General features: G+C 36.7%; 1 protein-coding gene across 2 annotated transcripts; it reads right to left on the reverse strand.

The window, feature by feature from the left end:
- Nucleotides 1–802: 802 nt before the first annotated feature.
- LOC135469223 (cyclin-dependent kinase-like 4) lies at nt 803–17,671 on the reverse strand. Of its 2 annotated transcripts, XM_064747807.1 has the most exons (13): nt 17,436–17,671; nt 13,352–13,572; nt 12,092–12,286; nt 11,007–11,185; nt 10,395–10,507; nt 9,980–10,119; nt 9,443–9,664; nt 9,067–9,117; nt 6,046–6,338; nt 5,692–5,790; nt 4,542–4,780; nt 3,948–4,051; nt 805–2,407 (listed from the first exon to the last, which is right to left on the reverse strand). In XM_064747807.1, the coding sequence occupies exons 2-13, from the start codon at nt 13,517–13,519 to the stop codon at nt 2,372–2,374; spliced, it is 1,839 nt and encodes a 612-aa protein (XP_064603877.1). In that variant the 5' UTR covers nt 13,520–13,572; nt 17,436–17,671; the 3' UTR covers nt 805–2,371. The 2 variants fall into 2 exon arrangements, with proteins under 2 accessions (XP_064603887.1, XP_064603877.1); XM_064747817.1 differs by lacking the exon at nt 9,067–9,117 and having other exon boundaries at nt 803–2,407.
- Between the last annotated feature and the right edge of the window lie 1,130 nt (nt 17,672–18,801).

Consider the following 18,801-nt stretch of genomic DNA (forward strand, 5'->3'; position numbering starts at 1 on the left):
CTTGTTTTACAAGCTAATTGCTTACTAAATACATGTACCAGCAAATATAGAGCATTTTATTTTATTAAGTTTATTAAACAACCTGAATGACTGAGATACAAGTCAAATCATCCAATAAAGATATAGTCAAATGTCGGTATCGTCCAAGATTACGAAATGATATACAGTTTATTAATATTAATTGTTTCTCACGGGCACAACTTTTATAGAAAAGAAAATCTACCAATGTAAAACTATATCTGGATGTCCGACATACCAAACAAAGTACGTACATGTACATGTAGGCTAATTGTTGTTCATGGCGTTACACCTGTCTCCTTTCAGGCATGTGGTGGGTTAGTTATGTAAGTAAAATCTAGAATCACACCTGGAAAAGGAATATCTTGGAAACTAATGGATCATTAGTTTCCATTTATGTCAATATTCAGCTGTTTTATGAACTGAAGCCTTGAGTCTATCTATCAAATCATACACAACTGGTTATGAATGGTTGATTGGGGTTTAGTGCTGTATGGTCATGCATATTTCGCTTATACCAATGGGTCAGTTTCACATGTGGAGGAAACCTTAGGCAATAAAGGCAACTTCAATGTGCATGTCGTATTTGTGAAAGGCAAGTGATCACCAATTAATGTTTATGTAAGATGTCCTAAATGGCCCTACCAGCAAGTTTATAGCCTGTTGCCACCAAGCCTCCACGACCCACCAGAATAATGAATGCAGACTCAAATCCCATGCACAAGAATTTTTTAACCATGCAGCCATGTCTCACCCCTTAAAAACTGGTTATGCACTAGGTACGAGAATCTTCTATCAGTTACTAATTTCTCCTGTTGAGAGTAGAGCCTATCTACTTCATTCAGGTCTCTATCATTGAAAATCTTCCAGTTGCTTTGAGAATACCTTTTCTACAGATTCATTCTAGATGAACTATTTGCTTTTTTTTTTTTACTTTTTTCTTTTGCTGTGGATACATAAATCTCAACAACCAATAAAAAAAGGAAAAATACAGAATGTAAATCATACTTGGCATGGTATTATTTGAAAACAGTCATTTATTCTGAGTAAGAAACAGTTGGTAATCATTAGATGACAGCAATGTCAAACACTGAAACAAGAACACTGGCAAAATATATATTACATCTTCTGCAATGTAAATTGAGAAATAAATAATAAAAAAAACTATGTTAAACAAAACACATTCATTTTCTTTTAAGGCACAATGATTTTCGGACCAGGTGTATCACAGAAAGTAAAATACTTCACATAATACAATTATACATGAATACAAAATATTAACATTTGTTTTTTCATAATAAATACACATTATTCACACATAACAAGTGCTGTGTTATCAATGTTTGTGGAACATTTCAGTGAACAATATTTTTTATACTGAAGTGTAATTTCTTTGTTATTAAAACAGATCTAATATAGTGAGAATAGATACATTGCACACTCAAACACTGAAGATATATATCAGGGGCCACTTGTACATAACGACTGTAGGCAAAGCTGACTGTAAGTTGACATGTTAAAAACATATGTTGCCATGGTAGTTACAATGAACTTAGCCTACAATAGCTCTGTGTAAGAGACCCCACATCTGTAAAAATAAACAGAATTTCATTCAGCCACATATGAAGGCATGAAGAAGCTACTGGTGAGGCCTTGTGGCTTTTGATCACCTTTCTTTGGTTTCTGACCAATTCCAAATCTCAGATAAGAGAAAGAGAGGCCACGTAGATGGATATTGCCAGTCACTACAAAAGCTTGGAGCATACATACTGTGAAATACAATTATTACCTCATACTGGTAAGATTATATGAATGTACATATACATGTATATTGCATTATGGGATTTGGCTCTGCAAATTGAGCTGTACTGAACTGACTGAGCATCAAGCAGGTATAGTTTAAAGGTAAGAGCTTATCCCAGGAGAAACAGCAGGGCATAAACACATATTTGTGAGCATTCTGCCAAAAGGTGTACAGGTTACAAACAGAGGACATTACGAAAGTCCTGTACTGGTAATGTGGAAGTGGACCTATAACTGGACCACAATCTCATACAAGGTGTTCATGCGACACAGTGGGCTATATAGTCTGAGCACTGATCAAAGCACCCATGCATGCATTCCTCCGGAAGTCCATGTAATACTGTCACAAGCCGTGTCTGTATCTCTGTATGGCCTGTCCAATCTGATAGGTGGTGGGCATCCAGCGCTCATTAGTGCTGAAGAACAGGATGCACAGTGTACACTTAGGATGGCTGCCCTAGACAGCCACAAGTATTCAGTACAACAGCTAGTGTTATCATACTTCGTCACATCCTTGTCATTTCCTCCTCCAGCCCCACTTCTCACTTAGTCATACGTACGGCAGATTGGAATCACTACCATTTGGCTGAAAAAGAGCGAACAAAATCATTACAGCACCTATGATATCAGAATAATAACAGTTGTAAGCATTTTGTGGGGAATTCACACATAACAAGTGCTTTCAGGATCTGGTCTATGAACTTTTCATCCATTAACATGTGCACACTTTTTATGTTACAGCACCACTTCAGAAAGTGTGGCTCTTTGGATGCTATTTGTTTTGGTGTTTTTCTTTTTTTTTAAGCGAATACTTTCACCATTTTTGTAACAACCTGTATGCATTCAGACAGTACATGTCTACTGAGATCCCAACTTGCCCATTGGGTAATGTTCAACTATACAGCCAGCTATTAGCTTGCCTATTGAGCACAGTCTCTCAAACGTTTCAGCAAGAAGAAAAAGCACTATGTCATCTTCAGTTACCATCTTGACCAAGCTAGTTGAGCTAGCATACCACATTCTCTTGAAGGATACATGCAACACTTCTTTGTTCTTATTTCTTAATATGAAGTTTATGATGTGTTCTAACACACAAAATCCTGAAAAAGCTTCTCAGCTTTCTTCTTTGGGTGTGGAAATAGCTTAAAACTACAGTTTTCTTAATGCCTCAGCAGCCAATCCAAAAAACCGTAGCAATGATAGCTGTCAAAATAACTGTGGGAAGAAAGGCCGCATGGAGGACCCAAATCCATGACAAAGCCCTGGTGGATAGAAAAGAAAATTTTTTTTCTATTTTATATGCCCTACATGGATGTATATGATAAATAAAACGAATCAGTGATCTTAACGTTAAATCGGAAGCATTCAATATTAATTGTGTAAATGAAAAGTATTATTCCTCAAAATCAAAAAAAAAAGAATGCTGGCCACCTGTTTTTGAATATTTACACTCTGAAAGATTGAAACAGGCACATTTTGTTTCTATTGTTTTCTGAGGTTAAAACCATCACTACTACAAGTATTTGGTATCAACCATTTTCTTTAGCAGTGTTAGGCTATAACCTGTAAATTATATTTTTGGAATAGGAACAATTGTGATAGGAACAATTGACATATATATGTATAAGATTTGTGTTCATACAATAGGGGAAAAAATTCTAACACAAGGTGCAATACAGCAATTGTTTACCACAATTGTAGACTTCTTGCAAAGCTGTACTGAAATCTGAAACGTTATTTTAGGTAAAATGTTTCAAGTTCTCTCAAAGAAGCAAACAACTTATGTGATTTACCATATACACTTAATACTGATCGAGGGGCTTATGTCCGCAGGAATTTTTGTCAACAGGGGTTCTGTCCGCCAGGGCTGTTGTCCGTCCCCTGGGGGACCCAAGGATGGCCTTGCAAACCCATTAAGCCCATCATCATTAATGAAAATTTTTGACCACTGACAGAAAATATACATAAACTAGTGACATTATTAAGAGATATGAAATATGCCTCAAAAACAGATTCTATTTATCATTATTTTTTCACATAACTCTCTTCATTTTCCTTAAAACAAGCCTTCATAACCGCCTAAGTCGAACTGACATGTAAGTGTTGCCAGATGTTGACAAGCATACCTGTGAAGAGTTGAAGGGGTCTATATTTGTGATGTGAGGTATTGTCACACCTCCAGACTTCTTTTTCTCCTTCTCGTCCTTCCTTTCTTTTTTGTGTGGATTTGCTACAAAATAGAGAACATGCAAAAAGAATGCAGTGTAAAGAGCTGAAAGATGTACATGCAACAGAGTTTAGATAAAATCTGCATCTAAATAATATTTGATGTATGTGTTGTTTGGTTTTGTTATTCAGGAGAGCTATGTAATAGGGTTAGAAATAATACAGTAAACCTTGAAGACATGGAAACAATAGGATATTGTCTGAAATTTGAGGCATTACGTCATTACAGCCATGTTGAACATTCACTGAAGCTTCACCACCATGACATCACAGTGGGTAGACCATGTACGTCATAAATAAAAACCCCACATGTTTAATACCGCCACATGCCGTGAGAGGAAAATTCCCTGGCATCTTGTTTTTATTTCCTAACTATGAAAAAGAAGATTGTTCTACAGCCTAAAAATCCAAGAAGAACAACCAACAATTTTTTTTGTTTAAACAAATACTGACAAATTAGTAATCTGATTGCACAATAAAAGCACTGAGCTGACCTTCAGCACCTTTGACCTCTGGTAGACTGAAGACATCTTTCTTCTCTGGTTCTTTTCCTCCTTTCCATCTGGTTGGTGTGGACTTATCATACTGGTTTGCTTTGTCATGTAGAGAGCTCTTCTCAGACTGCAGGGGCTGGGGACTGATGCTCACACTGTGGTGATTTGGAGGGGGACCTTTCTTACTGTAATGAGTGTGGTTGCCATTTGTGGACTTTTTGGAGGATTTATCATTTACCCTGTAATTGGGAAACAACAGATGTAAAATAACCATATCTGGAGAAACAAGAAATACATACCACTCTGGAAGCACAACTTTAAAGATGCAATTTTTCATAGCTATTATCTTCAGAAATAATACTGCCAAGTTTATAATGCAAAAGAAGTGATTTAAGAATATACACAAACTAATTTACAGTTTTGTGAAAAATGACACTAATGGTATGAGTTGAAGGACTTGTGACCCAGCAAATTAGACAGTAATTCAGCGAGGTCACCCTTTCAAATATCCAAATAAAGCCAATGTCTGATGTTAGCTGCTAATGGTATTATTATTTACATGTACAAACAATGCCTTTCTATTGATATACAAATACACTGAACATTAATGTCAAATTCTTTCACCACTACTGGTATATTTATTTGACTGATGTTAAATGTCATCATGGATCCAAGCCCTAATTGTGAAGGTAAATACAATGTGTGACTTGAAATGAAGACAAATCTTTCTGTTTTTGTTGTATACAGAGAGAAACACATGTTGTGTCAAGAACATTAAACTTTGAATTATAACAGGCAAAATGATGACAGGAAAAAACATAAATTGGGAGACAAACTAAATACACAAATATGCATACATGTAAACATTTGTAAAACTACTGACATAATGTGGAATAATTAACAACACATTTCAATATAAAGGGTAATTATTAAAAAGGACAATTTAAAAAACTAATTTAATGACATACAATGCAGATGCACATACAAAGTATGTCACTATGAATTAACCATATATTGTAATTTTACAATACAAATATACTATTCTGCATACAAATAAGCCGTTTAACATAAAATTTCCAAACTTCCCAACAGTATTTAAAGGAGGTCAAAAATAAGAGTAAGGCTGAAAGTGAGTACAGTCAGAATATACCTCAGTGGTGGGGGGCCAGCGTAAGGGGCTGAACCCATGGGCTGGCTACCTAGGGTTATATTGTTTACTGTAGCTACACTGGGTGTCATAGAACTGGGGCTGGAAGCAAACACAAAGCAAAATGTCATTCATGTAAAAACAGTTCGAAGAAACAAAGACTAGAGAGCTTCAATGAAATGACATGTAAGTGTATAAAAAGACAAGCAGAGCATGTATCTTCATACAAAGCTTCACCGAATAGTTGGCACAACGCACCAAGTTTCACACAAATTATGTACACTCTACCATTGCTTTGCCAAACACTCACATCTGGACTGGTGAGCAGAAACATGGGAGGTAAAACAAGTGACTCACCTGTTAATGGCTGGTATTGACTGGGTGTTGTGAACTGTCTGACCATACATATTTATAGGAGGCATACTGCTGAAGGACTCCTCAGGGGATGAGTCTGTATCATTAGAAATGACCATATGTGAGCTGCTCTGTTTGTTAGCTGTGACAAGGCTGGGTGCTGCACCGGCAGGAGGAAACGTACTGGAACCATTTACAGTGGTAGCTGCTGGAGGTGTTGAAGTGGGTTTCTTCACTATCTTCTCAGGCTCGGGCAGCTTTCTCTTTGGTTTCTCCTCATTGGTTTCCTTTGCATCCTAAGACAAAGACAACAGTGGGAGTTGATAATAATCTTTAGCTTAGATAACACCACCACACACTACGAGCCAGGTAAACTGGGTTGGTTTACTTAACATTCTGTAGCTTACGTGTACTAGTGTTACAAACCAATGCAAAATACACTCTTACAACTTCTTACATTCTAGTGAACCAACCAAGTCAAATAAATTTATCATTAATATCAAATTCCTTGAGGTCATGCATTGCATAAAAGGTCATCATAACATTCACCAAAAGACAGACAAATTCCCCAGCAGACAAACGCCCTGCTACGAGTAATACTATAATATATCACACCTTCTCACACTTCAGATTTTAATTATAGCTAATTCTATGTAGCAAAAATGTTTCTTGTTGCTTGTAGGTAGGTAATGTTTGCTTACCGTATATTTTTCACTGGAATTCATAATTATATAGCAGATGTCATGATGCTTGAAATACATACAAGTGCTAACTGCAGAACCGGCCTTATACAAATCAAGATGCCCATGTGCTTTTAATTTAGGAGTTTTATAAATGGCAGTATAGTAAATGATAACTGATAGATGCTGTATTACAGAATGCTACATTGTAGTTTGCATGTTATATTGAACACCCCTACAGAAAATGGTTCATGCCGCATGTCTGCCATGCTCAAAACATCAAAAAAGTATTCAACTACAGCTTGGTATTAACAAGGGCAGTTTTTGGCATAGGTCTGCTGGCCAGATTGTGATATGCTGTAAAAGGCCATGTTGTACAGTAAAAGGCCATGTTGTACAGTAAAATACCCATCAACAATTGCTGTCCTCTTACTTCTCAAAGTCAACAAAAATGGACCAGGTGCATGTACCAGTTCATTATTTATGCTTGTTTCACTTGCAGTCATAATTTCAGGTAAAGTTTAGTGACATGACACTTAATGGGGAACTCGTAAAAGCCTTCCCACCTGTTTCAATATGGTCCAAAGCTGTGAACTCATTTGTTTTTTCCTTTATTATGTCACAATCATCGATGTATGTGTGTACATAGAGCATATACGAAGTACACATGCACTGCAATATCACAGAAGAAAACGATGCGATCTACTGTCATTTGAACCTTCTGCTAATCTAAAAATGATCACCCACTTCAGCTGCATTTCCAACAGGCTGAGAGGGCTTGATCGATACGTGTAGCTCGTCATCGAGACTTAATAATATTTTTGCTGAAACTAATGAATACACATGTTTTGAGGCTGAAAGCTGTAGTAAAGCAACACCTTAATAATATAACAAACTTGTGAAAGTATATGACACCAACTGTCCAAAAGTATTGTTTGTATACACAGTTAATACAAATCAGTCTTTTGAGGTATGATTACAATCCAATTCAAAATTGCAGCATTTTCCATGTCCTTAATATGTACATGTACATAGATACCTGAAATGTAAGCCTCAGTACAAACATTTCAAGGTTTGAGGTAAAAAAATAAAAAAACAATTAAATTGAAGTCCATTACAATCATGCATGATGGTGTGTAACTGTCACGATATTGTACACATTAAATAATAAAGCAAAACAGAATGTCAACTGATTAAAACGAAAAAACTGCAAGCAAAACCAAGTCTGGAGAAGTAACTGGTCATGTCATGAATGTCATACTCCCATAGCCATAAGAATGCCACAAAGTACAACCAGTTTGTGTTTAACTGTACAAGCATGTATAACACTTTCCTCTATTTGACAACTGGGATGTGTGATACATAGTGTTCAGTAAAAGCTGTTATAAGCACAAATACAACACAATTTAAGTAGAGTCACCTCGAATACTTGTACAACACTATGTACATGTATACATATGTGTCTTGTTTAAGTTAAAGAATTTAATTCATGCTAGAACTTAATTGTTACCAGTCGTCAAATCTAGTATGGGCTTCTCGTCAAATAACTCATCGTTTTCATTTACCCATAATTTGGTGGCTAAATCTTTGTAAACGCTTACATGTAGTGACGAAGAAGACATAGATCAGACATCAAATCTTTTACAAGGAATTTTTCAACGTACACAATGGCACTAGATGCTTAGCTTAGTATAATTCAGTGTCCACTGACTGCTGTGTGTGTAATTCAGAGTTCACTGGCTTCTGGGTGTATTATTCAGTGTCCACTGACTACTGCGTATGTCAATCAGTGTCCAATGGCTACTGTGTGTGATTCAGTGTCCACTGACTGCTGTGTGTGTAATTCAGTGTCCAATGGCTACTGTGTGTGATTCAGTGTCCACTGACTGCTGTGTGTGTAATTCAGTGTCCACTGACTGCTGTGTGTGTAATTCAGTGTCCAATGGCTACTGTGTGTGATTCAGTGTCCACTGACTACTATGTGTGTAATTCAGTGTCCACTAACTACTGTGTGTAATTCACAGTTCACTGACTATTGTGTGTATTATTCAGTGTCCACTGACTATCGTGTGTGTAATTCAGTGTCCACTGACTACTCTGCCTGTAATTCAGTGACCACTGAATTCAGTCCTGTCACTGTAAGCCACAAAACAAACAAACATTAAAACTTCCATTAGGATATGTTGCTGAATACACATTTTTCAAACATCAAAAGTTAATTGGTAGAGGTAGCATTCTCACACAAACATATTACAACAAGCTGGTGCAGTACTTATGTCAAAAAACTCATACAGAATGCTGTGAATGAATGAACTTGACACCACTACAAGCACAGCAGACTAACCTTGAATGAAGAGATATGGTCAGTCCGTGCAGGGTTGGTTTTGTCCCGTGGCTAGAAAAGCCAATCAAATACGTACATCTTACACTTGAGGAAATTACATCACACACAGACAGCCACTATAGTTTAATGCATTCATGTTTCAATACTCAAAGTTTCACCTCTATACTGATGCTATTGCCCAACTGATTGATTGATGGACATACATTTAGCATTCAACTCAAGGAAATATTACCAAGCTTAAGTATATGGAGTGATGTTGATCCAGTAGCCTTATGAAATAACAACGCAAAAGCCTGCTCCTTCCTTGATAAAAATGGGCAGCAGATCGCAGAACTTTCTGTATTACCTGAAGTTACACCATTTACCACAAGCTCACCTTCTTCTCCAAAGTTTTCTTCTTTTTCTTTGAGTTTTTGTTATCGTCATTATCTTTGTTGTCAGAGTTCTTCTTCAGCAAAGGGTTATCCTGATGATCTCTCTGTACCCTTGACCTCAGATCATTAACAAATTTCTGAGCAAATCCATCCTTCTGAAACATCTCGTGTTTCAGCAATTGTGAGCATGTCGGTCTGTCATCAGGATCTAACTGTAAACATTGCTGAAAAACAGAGAGTTCACCTCACCGAATTATCAGAGTACATCTTGTAAAAACCGGTAACTTGTACATGTACTAATTGATCATACAGATACTTCCTCATCACATCCATTAACAAACCCATTTTCAGTATTTAGCGTAAGAGTATTTAGTATATGTATAATAAGATTTTAAGACACTGCACGTTAATCTGACCTCACTGTTCCATCCTATTCCAACCCTGATGGATATATACAGAGAAGGAATATTGAAATGGCACAATTCCAATCACCAACGATCGGCAGGCATTTTCAAGAAATATGACGCAGTGAACAATACCTTCATCAAGTCCAAAGCTTGTGATGAAATTTTTGGAAACTTCTTTTCAAGTGGAGAAAGTTCCCTCACTTCTGGTAACCTCATGCCAACAAACAAAGGGTTCTTTAGGAAAACTTCCTTATGTCGCTGTGTTAAGTTTCCTGAAAAGTCAAAATGTATTAAATTTATATTTTCTTGGCCAGAGAGGTATGATGTTTGGATAATGTTCAGGTGGCAGATTAATGTCATGGCACATTTTACTCACTCATTTTATTTGACGTATTTGACATCATACTCATAACTTATGGATATGCTCCAGAAAAAAAAAAAAAAACACCCTTTGCCAGGTACCAGACTCAAAGCAATATAAAGGAGATATGGATATGAACCTGCTACCTCATTGTTCAGTGGAGATCAACACTGATGATATCCTTACCAAAGCATTTGACGATGTGGTAGAGTTGGTCTATATCTGATTCTCCTGGGAACAGAGGCTCACCAGTTAAAGTTTCTGCCAACAGACAACCTATAGCCCAGATATCCACAGCCCTAAAACACCCAAGACAAATAAGTCAGCAAAACTGTGGAAACACATACCTGCACTATCAAGCAACTACAAGGTTTGATAATTACAGAAATACTACTTCACAGACATGTCACATATATAAATTCACGAATCAGTGGAGAAACAGTAGAAAATCATTTTGTCTGATTGCTGTTTAATGCCATACTTAAGAATTTTCCACTTACATGTATGATGGCAGTTAGTATTATGGCAAATGAAAACCAGAGTATCTGCAGTAAACACCAACCTTTGACAATCTTTCACACATGTGACATACCGACTTGCATGCATATTGGTGGAAGACAAAAAGGCTTCACGAGCATTGAAAACTGGACAAAATCTTGGAATACTTTCAGTAGGCATCAACTGTTCCTACTGAAGTTCACAATATCTAAAATCACAATGATATGTCAAAGGTCTGAAAGGTCTACTGACTGACTTTGGCATGCACCCATAATCTAACCACAATGAGCTATACCTTACCTGCCATACTTGGTGTCCCCCACCAGCAGCTCTGGGGATCTGTACCACCTCGTTGCAACGTAGTCTGTATACGCCTCACCTGGCTGAGCTAGTGTGCGGGCAAACCCGAAGTCACACAACTTCACAACTCCAGACTTGCTCACCAGGATGTTCTCAGGTTTGATATCCCTGTGTATAATCTAAATATTCAAACAACAGTTAGCCAGCTGTCACCTACAAATACATGTAAAGATAATGACATGTGGGCATTAAATACCCACATCAAAGCTATAAAACTTGTACATGTATGTACCTGTACTTTACTCTCGCTTAAATCCATTGACTTTAACCACTATAATATTAGAGTGACATTAGTTTATATATGTTCACTGTAGAGCAAATACAGTTTACACACACAAAAATTTTTTTTTAGATATTAACATTGCAACTCTTTGAGAACTTTGAGAATGCATACATGTATATTCATGTACTGATAAGAATCTTTTGACATACTAATACTAACACGAATTTTATCAGGTCTTACTACAGGTAATGTATTCATTTATTTATTTGTTATATAATGCCATAATCATATTTTTTTCACTTTCAGAGTCAGTTTTATGAGTGGAAGAAACCAAAGTGGTTAGTTTATACTGACGAGTCACATACAGGTGGTCTTCAACACGCACAAGACTGAGAAAACGGGCACGGAACAATGTTGACCATTTATTGATTGTCATAAAGGCCCTTTAAACAATGAGAGCATCATTGGACCAAGACAGGGAATGGACCTGTACCTTGTGATTAGGGCTGATATATGCACCTTACTAACCAAGCCATTTCTTCCCCTTTACTTAATAAGTGTTGTCCTGTGTCATGCTCTTTAAGCAACTGCACTATATCCTCTTAAAATCACACTGCAGGAAAATGCACATTTTGTAGCGAGAATGCAATTACATTGATTTTACAACTAAAATCTCTTTGTGTCATGAGTCCCTGGTATACTGAAAAATCATCTTTGGAGGAGAAAAAGTTTTTTTTCAAAACCTTGACCCTAAGAAACATATTTATCTGTTGAATGTGGAGATACTGTTGCTCATACTCACATTATGTAGATGACAGAACTCAATGCCTTTTAAAACTTGCCACAGGATCTTTCTCACTGTGTTTTCATCTAGTCCATTTGGACACTTTTCAAGGTCATCTAAAACTGTGTGGTCAACAAACTCAAACACCAAATAAAGTCTTTTTTTCCTTCGAAACACCTCCAACAAATTTACAAGATTTTCGTGCCGCAGTTGCTGTAACACAAAACAAATTTTTTGCAATGTAACCAAATTTTTATGAGATAAGAGTTCTGGACCTGATTAGAGTGAATTAATTTATTTTATTGAAGTACTACAGCAGTGAGGTTTAAGAGTGGAGGAGACGTGCCTGCACTTCAGCTTGCCATGTACCTGACTAATCTGCAGAGTGATCATGTACAGCTGTAGCATAGCGAGCAGAAGACAGATCCAAACATGCCACAGGCTACAGGTCTGATGTTGAATGCTGTACCACCACAGACCATTCACACTGCAAGTGTCCTCAGAAATACAATTTACTGACATCTCATTATTGTCCAATACTGAGTAGGATTAATTAAACATCATGTCAATACACATAAAAAGTACAAAAATATGAAGGGTTATGGTAGAACTGAACCAGAAATGCCCAGGAGGATAATATACTGCTCCACGACATGAGTTTGCATGGTGGCTGACAAACAGAGAAATTATATCTATGGTATGAGAGCATTCTGATTAATTAGTATTGATTAATTACAGGAAATTGAGCCTTGAGTAGTTATGGCTGTTGATCACATATATTATTCTCAGCGGTATTACAAAGAAACAAAAAATATATAGATCAGTAGACATGTACATCAACCATGTGAGAGTTGGGTAGAACTCTGCAGATGCTTTAACAAGACAAGTTATATGGTTTGTGTATATGTACATGATATGTGTATATGTGCATGTCAAAATAGTCAATACAATGTCAGTACATGTAAATGACTATGATGTTGCATGTAACATCTTCCAAAGATGTTAAAATCTTCCAAAAAATATTTCTACACTGGTCAATTCATCAACATACCAACTTCACTTCATCAGAAGTATGACTGCGTGAGGTATGTGTTATCCACAGATTAAAGAAGAAATCATAACCAGGAGTTTCTGTACAGACATGTCCAGTGACAGTGGGTATGTTGTAAACCAAGCAGAGAATGTCTGAGTAGAAAAGCATCCACAGGACACAGTACTGGGATGATCATAACATAACATGTAGATCCCCATACATACCTACAACCTTGCTTTACCTACCTTCAACATTCTGACCTCTCGCATTGCAATTTTTTTCACCATCTTATCATCTTCACTTTCAAGGAACTTTTTAATGGCCACAATCTGATTGGTTTCCTTGTGCTTACACTTGAGCACCATACCATAGCTGCCCTCACCCACCAGGCCAAGGTTCTCGTACTTCTCCATTGTTAGCCCCGCTTCAGATTTTCCCCTTTATGATGTGTACGAATTTATCACCTCTGATTAAAGTAACAAAACAAAAACAAGAAACAGAAAGAAAATTAACGATGTAACATGCAATTTAGTCCTACTTGTAAAACATTATTTATTTAATTATTTTTACACTATACTCAAGAATATTTCTCCTATACAATGTCAGCCAGCATTATGGTGGGATGAAACTGTATGGAAACCCACCACCATCTGCAGACTGTTGGTAGACCTTCTCATGTACATGTATGACTGGAGAGGAAGCCAGCATGAGCTTTGTAAACATTATGTACACATGCATGTAACACAGATGTTAATCCCTGCAACCACAACAGAAAATATGGTTGCTGTATTCACCCAGAAAAGTCTACTTAAACAAATGGGCATATAGCAATTATCCAATATACCTGAACACACTAGACATGTGCATTCACGAAAAAGCTACACATATATTGGCACAAGTACTTGACTATTCTTAATGAAGCACTTTCTTCAGATTTCAAGAAACACTAATGAACAATCTATATTCAAGCTTGGGCTAATACCTGCAATTTAGGCTGATAATCGGGCTGAAATAAACTGGTCAATTATCAGATAATATTTTATACATAGCCAATAGTATTGCATTCTCAGGTGTTCTGTACACACAGTCTGAAACTTAGGTTTGTACAAAAGTAGCTCAATGAGTCAAATATGTATATGGCACAAATATGTTCAATTTTCATACTGATCTACCCTATCTGTTTCATAAATATGATTTTACTAGTACATGAAATACACAAATAGTACTGTGCAAGTATAATTACCCTAACATACTTTCAGTTTTATTTGCTTCTCACTGTGGTCTTGTATATGAACAACAATCATTTTGGTTGACGTACGCAGGATATTAAAGACACCATACCAAAACAAGCCAACCCTATCATGTACATGTACGTCCACCAGCAAAATGTAATCTAAAGCCAATTACATTACACACTACATTAATTTAACCAACGACACAGTTTAGGTCCAGCTTTTACGACACCATATATCACACAGCTTAAACTATGCGTGTTCACGTAGTCAGCAAAGTATATAGTTATACATCACCTACCGCTATATCTAGAATCATCTTTCTTTTACATTTCACAAAAGAAAATGAACTTGCTATGGAATGACTTATTTCTGGATTAATAAAAGAGCGTAGGGTGCCATGTTGGAAGAATTCTCTCAGTATACTGGTTAGACTCAGGTGAGGCCTGAAGTACAATGAGAAATAATTTATGGGGTCGCGTCCATGTTTGCCTATGGTCTTAAGGCTACCTAGTCCATTCTGATCGTCACTACTATATAAATTACACATAATTGGAGTCAATTGTGTTTTACCCCAGTTAATGAAGCAGAGCTTCAGTCACTTGATTGTAGTATGAATAGCGCAGTAGGGGAGGGCACAGGACTGCTGAGGTCTCCCCTGCCTTCAGGTATACATGAACATAAATGTACACCCTAACAGCTAATCTGTATTACACATCAGGTCTTGGAACCAATAATAGCGGTATAATGAACTGCCAAAACCCCAATACAATAGCATGTGGATAGCTCCTCCAAAAGCCTATTCTCACGGTGTTATAGCTTTTTAGTGATTGACATACCCCATTGCTGCACAGTCTAATAGTTAATCCAGCCCTCACCAAGTGCCACTTCAATCTAAATATGACTGGACACACCCTGAAAACCTGACATTCCAGCTCTATCAGAATGCCCTATCTATATGTTGCATTTCTAAAATGTCCCAAACCAATGGAGTTGAAGACTCAAAAATAAGTTTTTTGGTACAGGGCAAAGGGCAGTGGTTTAATTACTCTTGGTATTCTGATGTTTTCAAGTTATAAACATAGCTGTTGTTGTGTAGGTAAAAAATTCTTAAGCATAGTGTAAAAGAAAAATCAAATCAAAAAGTACATGTACATTTTATTTGTTATACTTCTGGTACACATTTTGATTCTCATATTTACTTTATTGCATTTCCTGCATCACTCACCTGTGGTCAGATTCAAATTATTTCTCAACAAAAAAATACTGAAACAAATACTTTAACTATAAGGAGCTCTTACACAATAAACACTTACGTTAATCTTATTGCACTTCAGGAAACAAAACACAGCTAACCCGAATGACAACCTAAAGGCATACCCTTATGAGTTATAAGCAAATTAAAAAAAAAACATTAATTCTTTTACCCATTTCAACAAACCTGAGTAAATTATTAAAGTGGTAGTGAAAATGACTGTCAGTTTGGCCATTCAACCATTATAAAGCTGAGCACTATTCCTCTCACCTTGGGTCCCCAAAACCATGTTGCGTGAGATTCCATGTTCACTTCATAAAATTTATCATAGAATGATAAATGGGAACACCACCACTGATCACCACTCATTAAAAACAGAACAGTATTCCACCTGTTCATGATATTGAAATGGACCTCATTTAATTGTCATTTAAAACTCTACACTAACCAATTATAATAAAAAGTTTTTAATATTTTTTCACAGCAATAATTAGCTAGTCATTACAAATTGAGTGGTGCTTAGGGCGCCTGCTTGTGAAACATCAGGTGGTAGTCATGTAAATGTATAGGGTGATGTCTGTACAGGAAATATTTGGATAACACTGACTCTACTCTTACAATATTTTGCTAGCCCATTACCTGGAATACTCTACTGGTATATGTACAGTCCATACTTTCATACAATAAATTTACAATTTTTGCAAGACATATTTTTGAATTGACATGGCCGTTGGCGGAGACATGTTTTTCTCATGTCTTGAAATGAAGCATCAGAAAACCAATCAAGCTAAAGTGTCACCACTGCATGTTACGTTATGGTTCAGTTATTTACATGCACCTTCCTAAAACTGAATTCCTCTTTAATACCCCATCCATACACAAAATGTATAGTTTTTCTTCTTTGAATCTGTTGTAATGCTGTCTATGGAACTTACTTTTTTGCCTTTCACCCTTGAAAACAATACTGACAATCTAACAAAATTCTGGACATTTTTACTCTTGACGAGAACACTTACAGGAAGAACAAAAAGGCAGTGTAAATTAATGTGTTTAGTGCAAGAAAAATACATCTCCTGGAGAAGACTTGTTTTGGGCAACATTTCCATGATTGGTATTGAAGGCAATCATATTCAGATAAGTAAACAACATCATGGTGGCAATCAACCTAACTGTACATTGCTGTTCATTGGCCTAGACTCAGTTCAAAACATATGTCTTATAGTCTTAGATTGATGTTGTTTGGTTTAAGTCTAGTTCATCTTAGTTCTGTTGCTGCCTAAAGCCACAAAGCTGGTTTTGTACCTGGTGAGGTGTTGTGATTTCTCCCCGCTTTTCCCACTGGTTTTATCCATGCAACTAAAAGCCTGTCAACTGTCATGCTATAAGTGAAATACTCTGTACTAGTATGCAAAGTATAAGCACTGATGAAATAAATTCATATACATAAGCATATATTGATGAGTTCTCGAACTGCTGTAAACTAGAAAAATAGCAACTAAATTTGGCTGAATCTCATCGAAAAGGCTTATCTTATTTTGATGGATACATGTATATCCTTATCAACTTCTCGTAAGTAACCTGCTAAACTTTATAGAAACTAATTTGTCGATGATATATAGAGACGTCTGAAATAAGTGGAGAAAAGCAGACGACATAAAGGACACGGTGACAAATTATACGTGTTAATACATTCCAAAATAGTGATTTTTTCTATTGATAACACGAATATGGAAAGAAAAGCTTTTTCTGTTAAGACATAGTTTTGATTCGTGTAAAAAGGAAATGCGCATATATCGACAAAGTACATGGATGTATTTTGTGACATTGTCATTGGAAACGAACCTGTTCCAGTCAAACGACGTCGGCTGTACCACAACAACATTTCGAGAAAAGCTACTGCGGAAATTAACAACAGCTTCGTATGTTCATTTCAGGCAAGATGAAAACTTTTCCCCCTCCGTTCAAGGAATCACACTTTTCATGAAATCTCTCGACCAAACACAAACATTACGGTAAACTTCGAGTTTCAACTTCAGACATGCGACGGTCCCTAATGTCAATAGCGTTTCACTAACCTCCACGCTGAAGAGTTCCATTGGGTTAACCACACACGTTAGAGCTTGCCTGAGGCCTAAAGGCACAACGGATTAGCATTGATTAATCTGTTTGTTACGGGGCCCCTGTCCGACTAATTTTGCTTAGGTCACACCTTTAAGATTCCCGTTACCACTGACTACCAACACCATCAAAACCAAAGCTTTATTGAGACCTGGTATACATTGGCCTAACGCCTTTTAATAGTTAATAGCACATGCCTGCAAATGACACCGTACCTGATGCAAAAACAACCGGCGAACAAGTACTACAACCAGGTGTCAGCAAAAGTTAATTTTTTTAACTTGGCTGGAATGTTGGCATGTCAGACAAAACCATGGCTTTCATTGTTGTGTGGAAATGAATTAAGTTAATGGAATCCCCAGTCTTCCATCACATTAGGCCTACGTAAATCAACATACATGAAGGCAACGAGTACATGTATGTGCCTAGAATCAAGTTGAGATAATTGAAATACATATCTGCACAAGCATATGGATAATTGGACTAACTGATAAAATTTAGACGGCTGTAGGTAGACAGATGTGTAGACATCTCTAAATGAAAACACAAGCTGTCAGTGATTAACAAGTTACAACAGGCCTACTGAATGGTTGTATATCTACAATTGTTAAAGCGTGAACTAGAAAATTAACGAGATTATTTCTAGTACCGGTAGTACCTGTGCATTATTTGTTAATGGACTAGTATGACTCAGAATCTGACCCACTTTGATAAGTGTAAAATAATTCTCAAATTCTTTTTAGGCCTAGGCATCTCAGGTTTTTATCACCATTTATTTAAGCAACCAAAACATTCATAAATTTATGAGAGAAGGTCTTATTCTGTTGCTTGGGAATGTCTGTAAACTTCTCACAGCACATGATAAAATTGCCCACAATGCCTCAAACATGCCAGAAGCTGGACTATGCATGCCCGGCAGACTACAAGCCTTGTGGACTTGCACAAAGTTGAGTGTCTAAGGTATATGTAAAGATATGTAGGATGGAGTTGCTGTAAAAAAAACTCTAAGGAGATCAGTGTGAAAACTCACTTGAACTTGGAACAGGCTGTGGTTAAAGGTGGTGTTAAGAAACACTGTGGTGAGCATGTG

This window comes from Liolophura sinensis, chromosome 1 (assembly GCF_032854445.1).
Source record: "Liolophura sinensis isolate JHLJ2023 chromosome 1, CUHK_Ljap_v2, whole genome shotgun sequence".
NCBI lineage: Eukaryota > Metazoa > Mollusca > Polyplacophora > Chitonida > Chitonidae > Liolophura > Liolophura sinensis.

What these genes read in the sequence shown, in the direction of transcription:
- LOC135469223 (XM_064747807.1), bottom strand. Translation starts at nt 13,519, where the DNA reads ATGGAGAAGTACGAGAACCTTGGCCTGGTGGGTGAGGGCAGCTATGGT. An exon ending in CCACATCGTCAAATGCTTTG is followed by an intron (nt 10,120 to 10,394) that starts GTAAGGATATCA and finishes TTGACTTTTCAG; the next exon opens with GAAACTTAACACAGCGACAT. An exon ending in AGAGGTCAAAGGTGCTGAAG is followed by an intron (nt 4,052 to 4,541) that starts GTCAGCTCAGTG and finishes TCTATTTTGTAG; the next exon opens with CAAATCCACACAAAAAAGAA.